Source organism: Glycine max, chromosome 17 (assembly GCF_000004515.6).
Source record: "Glycine max cultivar Williams 82 chromosome 17, Glycine_max_v4.0, whole genome shotgun sequence".
Lineage (NCBI taxonomy): Eukaryota > Viridiplantae > Streptophyta > Magnoliopsida > Fabales > Fabaceae > Glycine > Glycine max.
Window position 1 is genome coordinate 30,800,834 of NC_038253.2, and position 7,428 is coordinate 30,808,261.

A 7,428-nucleotide genomic window follows, 5' to 3' on the forward strand; every position below is an offset into this window, starting at 1 on the left:
TTGAATAAATTCATGGCTTTCATGTAATACATGACTATTAGTCCAAGTACACGTCAACAACAATATGTCTTCTCCTTTTTTTTATTAGTTTTTAGCTTTTCCTTAACTAAATTATATTTTGAAATTCAATATTAATATCATTCTATTAATAGTTACATTTAATTAAGAAGCTTAGAAACTGAAAATTCAGCATTAATACCATTAATTTAGAATAATTACAGCTAATTAAGAGATGCAGAAAGTGAAACATTCTAAAGTTTATCTATTTTGGTAATTTTTTTAGAAGCACATCTAAGAAAAAAATAGTTCTTTATTATCTAACTTAATTTATAGAAAGTAATTTCATGTAACCATAGCTTGACAATAGTGAATGCTGTTACCTGGATCATTTTGTTTAAACTTATTTCTTGAAAAAAAGAAAACACTTATTTTTAATAAAATAAGAAAATTTCTGTTTTTCTAGTGTATTTGTCTAAAGTGTTTCTGCTTAAAGAATATTTTTTTTTATTTTAAGAAGTACATCCTATTTACTTATTAAATAAACGCTTATTTTAAAATTGTTTATCATAGATAGATTTCCGCTTAACATGCTATCACATAATCATTGCTTAATATGTATTTTTATATGAAAAATAATGGTTAATTTATGTTAAACATGTATTATTGTTACTTGCATTATAATATAGAAATAACACTGTCAAAAAATTTCTCGTCATTTTAACATGTACATAAATACAAACAATACATAACTACAAGATATAACTTGTAAACTTTGCATCCTTTGCATTTATGTATTTTTATACGAAAAATAATGATTAATTTATGTTAAACATGTATTTTTGTTACTTGCATTATAATATAGAAATAACACTGTCAAAAAATTTCTCGTCATTTTAATATGTACATAAATACAAACAATACATAACTACAAGATATAACTTGTAAACTTTGCATCCTTTGCATTTATGTACATGTTTGGACCGATCCGAATCATTCAATTCATCCAATCAAACTAGTACACCATTAATTTATTTTCTCTTAAAATATCCATTTCTTCATATTTTACAAATACTTTTTTATACATTTTATATATTACTGAATGAGCAAATGTAAACCATTTTTATGACGTATTCTCTAATGCAACCAATCATATAAAATAGTTAAACTTCAATTGAAATCCTTACCCATTCATATTCCCGTCCTAAATCATTTGTTTTTTTTATGAACCTAAATAATCATTTGTTAGTTTTCTGTTTTACTTTTTTGCTACTAGAACTGAGAGACACTTTTAACACAATCATTTTTTAAATACACTCTTAAATTCTAAAATTAAGGTCATTATCTTGGACACCAACAAGTGAGAGGTAACCTATTGAAAACCAAATTAAGCTTCAAACAATTTTCGGATCATAGTCCACGTTTTTAAGTTATAGCCCCTAGTGGAACATCAAGAGAGCCAATGAATCTCCAACAAACGTTACTACTTTCTCTCTCCTCTTTTCTGAACATTGCACACCAATTGCTTCCATTTCTCTCAACCATCCCATGACCAAACCACAAAACTTAATGTAAGTAAAAAAGTCTATGTGCTTCTTGCTATTCCTCAAGACATTACAATCATTTACAACAAAAATTTCCTTTTGTCCCAATCTTAATTGCCTGAATTGTGTCTCTAGGATAATTCTCAAAGTATGATATGTATTATTTCTTATGTAAGTAATGGATAAGTGATTTTGTTCATTGTCAATTTGCATTGTCAATACCATGTTCATGTCTATAATTTTTAGCCCCTTACCCTGTATTTGTTATTATATTATAAATTTTCACTTGATATGTTTACTTTCACATTCATTTCTAGTGCAAGAGGTTATGCTTTTTTCCCTTTTCTTTCTTGAGATTAATCATTGATTCTTTTGTTCAGTGACAGAACATTGTAGATATATCAAATCATAGAAATAAAGAAGAAAAAAGTCATCAAAGACAACCATGTATGAACCAAAAAATATCCTCATTACTGGAGCAGCTGGGTTTATAGCCTCCCATGTCACTACCAGGCTAATTGATAGGTACCCTAGCTACAAGATTGTAGCTCTTGATAAATTAGACTATTGCTCCACTTTCAAGAATTTGTTGTCATGTTCTTCATCATCAAAATTCAAATTCATCAAAGGTGATATAGCCACTGCTGATATTGTGAATCACATTTTGATAGAAGAGGAAATAGACACCATTATGCATTTTGCTGCTCAAACACATGTGGACAATTCATTTGGAAACTCCATGGAATTCACCTACAACAATATCTATGGCACTCATGTGCTTCTTGAAGCCTGCAGGGTCACCAATTGTGTCAAAAGGTTCATTCATGTTAGCACAGATGAAGTCTATGGTGAAACCGACTTGGATGCTGATATTGGAAATCATGAGGCATCTCAGCTTCTGCCAACCAATCCTTATTCTGCAACAAAAGCAGGTGCAGAAATGTTGGTCATGGCTTATCACAGGTCTTATGATCTTCCAATTATAACTTCTAGAGGCAATAATGTTTATGGTCCCAACCAGTACCCAGAAAAGCTTGTTCCTAAATTCATTCTGCTTGCCATGAAGGGTGAGAAATTGCCAATCCATGGAGATGGATCCAATGTGAGGAGCTACCTCCACTGTGGGGATGTGGCAGAAGCCTTTGAGGTCATACTTCACAAAGGAGAGATTGGACAAGTTTACAACATCGGCACTAAGAAAGAAAGGAGTGTGTTAGATGTGGCAGAGGAAATATGCAAGCTCTTTAAATTGAATCCTAAAGATGTCATTGAGTTTGTTCAAGATAGGCCATTCAATGATAAGAGATATTTCCTAGATGATCAAAAGCTCAAAAAACTTGGTTGGCAGGAGAGAACTCCATGGGAGGAAGGACTTAAGATGACAATTGAATGGTACAAAAAGAATCCTGATTGGTGGGGTGATGTATCCACTGCTTTAAATCCACATCCACGTTTTTCGGCTATCAATCTCTCCGATGAAGCTCAATGGTCCTTTCAATATGGATACTCAAGGCTTGCAAGGTCATATACTGAAGTTGGTAGAAAAAAATCAAGATTGAAGTTTTTGATATATGGGAGGACAGGTTGGATAGGGGGGTTGTTGGGAAAGCTTTGTGATGAAGAGAGAATTGATTGGGAATATGGGAGAGGAAGATTGGAAGATAGGAAATCACTTATGGAGGATATAAGGAGGGTAATGCCAACCCATGTGTTGAGTGCAGCTGGTGTTACAGGAAGGCCTAATGTTGATTGGTGTGAATCACACAAGGCTGAAACTATAAGGACTAATGTAGTGGGGATTTTAACACTGGCTGATGTGTGCAGGGAATATAGCTTATATATGATGAATTTTGCAACTGGTTGCATATTTGAGTATGATAAAGAGCATCCTCTAGGATCAGGCATTGGGTTCAAGGAGGAGGACAAGCCAAATTTCATTGGTTCCTTCTATTCAAAGACCAAGGCTATGGTAATATCTATGAAACTTCTACTTTATCTTATCTATAGCAGTATCATTGATTAGAGGTGATAAAATGGGTTGGGCTAGCCAGACAAACCTAAACTTGCCCAATGGAATGTAGGGTTTTTTAACAATAGACATTTTTAGTCTGATCCGATCATGGCCTGATTTAAGTTTAATATGTAAAAACCCCGCCAAAAGCTTGAAAAACTAGGACTTTCACCGGGTTTAGGCTTTATTTTAGAATCCTAAATTGAATCTGGGTTTTTGGCCCATCCCACTATAGCCCATAACTTGCATTAGACCATGTAGCCTATTTTTCCACCTCAACCATTGATCTAATTAATTTTCTAAGTAAAAAATTGCTATATTTGACCATACTTTGACTTACTTTTTTTCTTTTTCACAAGAGTCTGCCAACAAACAAGAACATAACCAGAAATTATCTATTAAGAAAGGGAAAAGTTTAATTGTTGCACATCATGCATTTATATTTTCTTGCTATACATATTTAAGGATATGGCAAAATACATGCAGGTGGAGGATCTTCTAAAAAATTATGACAATGTCTGCACATTGAGAGTTAGAATGCCAATATCATCAGATCTTAGCAATCCAAGAAACTTCATCACAAAGATTTCTCGTTACAACAAGGTGGTAAACATACCTAATAGCATGACAGTGCTAGATGAACTCTTACCCATATCCATTGAAATGGCTAAGAGGAACTTGAAAGGGATATGGAACTTCACCAACCCAGGAGTCATTAGCCACAATCAGATATTAGAATTGTATAGGGATAACATAGACCCACAATTTAAATGGGAAAATTTTGATTTGAAAGAACAAGCAAAGGTAATAGTTGCTCCCAGGAGTAACAATGAAATGGATGCTTCCAAGCTCAAAAATGAGTTTCCAAATTTATTGTCCATCAAAGATTCCATTATCAAGTTTGTCTTTGAGCCTAACAAGAAAACTTGAAGATGTTACAGTTATTTCATTTTTCATATACCTTTGTATCTAAATTTTTATGTGGAAGGCTGATTGTAAGAATTCAAACATAGGTTTATGTGTTCATTGTTCTTTTTTTAATTTATATAGTTACTATATTCTATTATATCATACGTTTTGTAGTTTACAAGTTATGTTCAAAAAATTATTGGCATTTTGCAAAATTTTGGATGAGTTATGATTATCATCCCATTGGGGTTTGTTCAATCAGCATTCATTCAGACTTTTGATTAGTTAGGTGTATAAATATAATTGATTTTGCTTCACAGGTGGTTAGGAGTAAATAAACATGATTGTATATATAATTTATCAATGTAGCTAATATTAATCAGTCGTGAGACAAAGTTAACCACAGTGAAATATTTTAATAATCTCATAACACTATTAAGTATTTGTGAGATAAAGTTAAATAAGATAAAACATTTCAATAACATCATAATGCTATTAACCACACTGGTAATTGTATGCAATTACATTCATTTACTGTTAACTACTTATGAGGCAAAGCTAACTATATTTACGGCTCAAAACCCCACAATTGTAATACGGTTAAGCCTATCTTATTCTACTACCTATTTTATTTTATTTTATCCCCATTCTATTCAAAGAGGAGTTTTTGTTTTTCAAACTATACATTCTATCTCCTATCTTTTTTCAAATTACACATGTTTGTGAAAAAATTTTCAATATACAGTATTTTCATGTTGTACTGGGAAGTGGGTTTGACCACCCTGACTTTCGTACGAACTTTTTTTTTTCTAAAATTAATTTGTATGTTTAAATTTTTATTTTAATTCAAATTATTAAAATAATACAAATATTATATTATATAAATATATTTTTAATTGATTTTAAAAAAATATTTTTATTAAAATAATTTTTTATAAGAAAATAATATTATTAAATATAATTACTTATCTTGTATTCTTTAATTTATATCAGATATTTTGTAGGTGAACATATTTTTAAAATATGAATTTTGTCTAATAATATATTTGTTTTAATAAAAAAATTAAAAATTTTAATATTATTATGTTACTAAATATAATTTGTTTGTTTATATCATTAGATTTTTTTAAAAATGATAATACTTTTTGTTTAATAATTTATTTATATAAGAACATTATACTATATTATAAATAAAATACTTAAACAATTATATTTGGGTAAGAAAAAACTTAAGATAAAGGCATGTTGGAACAATTGTTTCTGTTATGGACATGTTGTCGGAAAATTTCACATTTTTTTTTATTTTTTCATTAATTTTTAATAAAAAAATATATTTTAATAATATTAAAATTTTAAATTTTAATAAAAAAATATTAATTTAATAATATTAAAAGTTTTAATCTTTTTACTAAAGCAAATATATTATTAGACAAAATTCAGATTAAAAAAATGTTCACCTACAAAAATGTCTTATATAAATTAAATAATACAAGATAAGTAATTATATTTTATAATATTATTTTCTTATTAAAAAATTATTTTAATAAAAAAGTATTTTTAAAATCAATTAAAAAATATATTTATATAATATAATATTTGTATTATTTTAATAATTTAAATAAAAATAAAAATTTAAACATACAAATTAATTTAAAAAAAAGGCCCGTGGTCGGGGTTCCCAATGTAGCATGAAAATAATGTATATTGAGAAATTTTTTAAAAATATGTGTAGTTTGAGAAAAGATAGGAGAGAAAAGGTGTAATCTTTTTACTAAAGCAAATATATTTTAGACAAAATTCAAATTAAAAAAATGTTCACCTACGAAATGTGTTATATAAATTAAATAATACAAGATAAGTAATTATATTTAATATTATTATTTTTTATTAAAAAATTATTTTTAAAATCAATTAAAAATATATTTATATTATTTTAATAATTTAAAGTAAAATAAAAATTTAAACATACAAATTAATTTAAAAAAAGGACTCGTGGGTTCCCAATATAGCATAAAAATGGTGTATATTGAATTTTAAAAAAAAAAACATGTGTAGTTTGACAAAAGATAGGAAAGAGAAAGTGTAGTTTGAGAAAAAAAAAACCACTCTAACCATTTACCACAAAATAACATGATGTAAATATGCATTGTTTGCATCTATACACTAGGCATAATTTTCTAGAATGATGAGTATTTGCAACTGATAATTTCTACATTTGAAGGACTAATCATTTAAGAAAAAAGCAACTGATAATTTCTACATTTGAAGGACTAATTTCATTTAAGATAAAAGCAACAAATAAGGAGCCTTGTTTCAAGAAATTTCACACCGATGAAGTCCTGTTCATTTTCATTATTTGAGGCTCCACCTCCTTGCTGCTGCTACTACTACTACTAACCAATTTCAACCCCAATGTAGAGAAATATACTGGGAAGACCCCACACCCTTTGATACTCCGTTTATCCCGTCCAACCTTGACATCATAGTAATCAAATTCAAAGTTAAATGGCATGTCGCTACTGCTATGAACTTTACTCTCTCTGTAAACTTTGCAGACATCATGATACAAAAACAACACAAGATCTGAAATTAAATTTGCACAATGCACAGTAGACTTGTCGTTCCAACCCACATGTCTGCCACCTCAAAAGATAGAACACGAAACACAGCCATTCAAGACCGGTCCCTTAAGAATGAAGACAAGGAATAGTTATTGAACTCTCTGCTGCATGTAACCAACACTCATTGGTGACATGGTCTCCCGCGAGAATGAAATATCCACCGCCTGAATATACACGTTGTTTGTGCATGTAGGAGGGTATGCTGCTTTGCAGCATGTGTTGTAACACCAAACGTTGAGTGGTGTCTGTCTCCAGCAAAGTGCAGTTAAAGGCTCTCAACTGTTCAAGATATGGTGGAAGCTTCGGCAGAGACATGAGTTTCCTGCAATCATCTAGCCAAAGTGTT

The 7,428-nt window shown here is 29.6% G+C and overlaps 1 protein-coding gene across 1 annotated transcript; it reads left to right on the plus strand.

Moving 5' to 3' along the window:
* Window positions 1-1,986: 1,986 nt before the first annotated feature.
* LOC100789644 (trifunctional UDP-glucose 4,6-dehydratase/UDP-4-keto-6-deoxy-D-glucose 3,5-epimerase/UDP-4-keto-L-rhamnose-reductase RHM1) lies at window positions 1,987-4,512 on the plus strand. The gene is made up of 2 exons (XM_041011013.1): window positions 1,987-3,510; window positions 4,039-4,512. The coding sequence occupies exons 1-2, from the start codon at window positions 1,987-1,989 to the stop codon at window positions 4,480-4,482; spliced, it is 1,968 nt and encodes a 655-aa protein (XP_040866947.1). The 3' UTR covers window positions 4,483-4,512.
* Window positions 4,513-7,428: the final 2,916 nt, after the last annotated feature.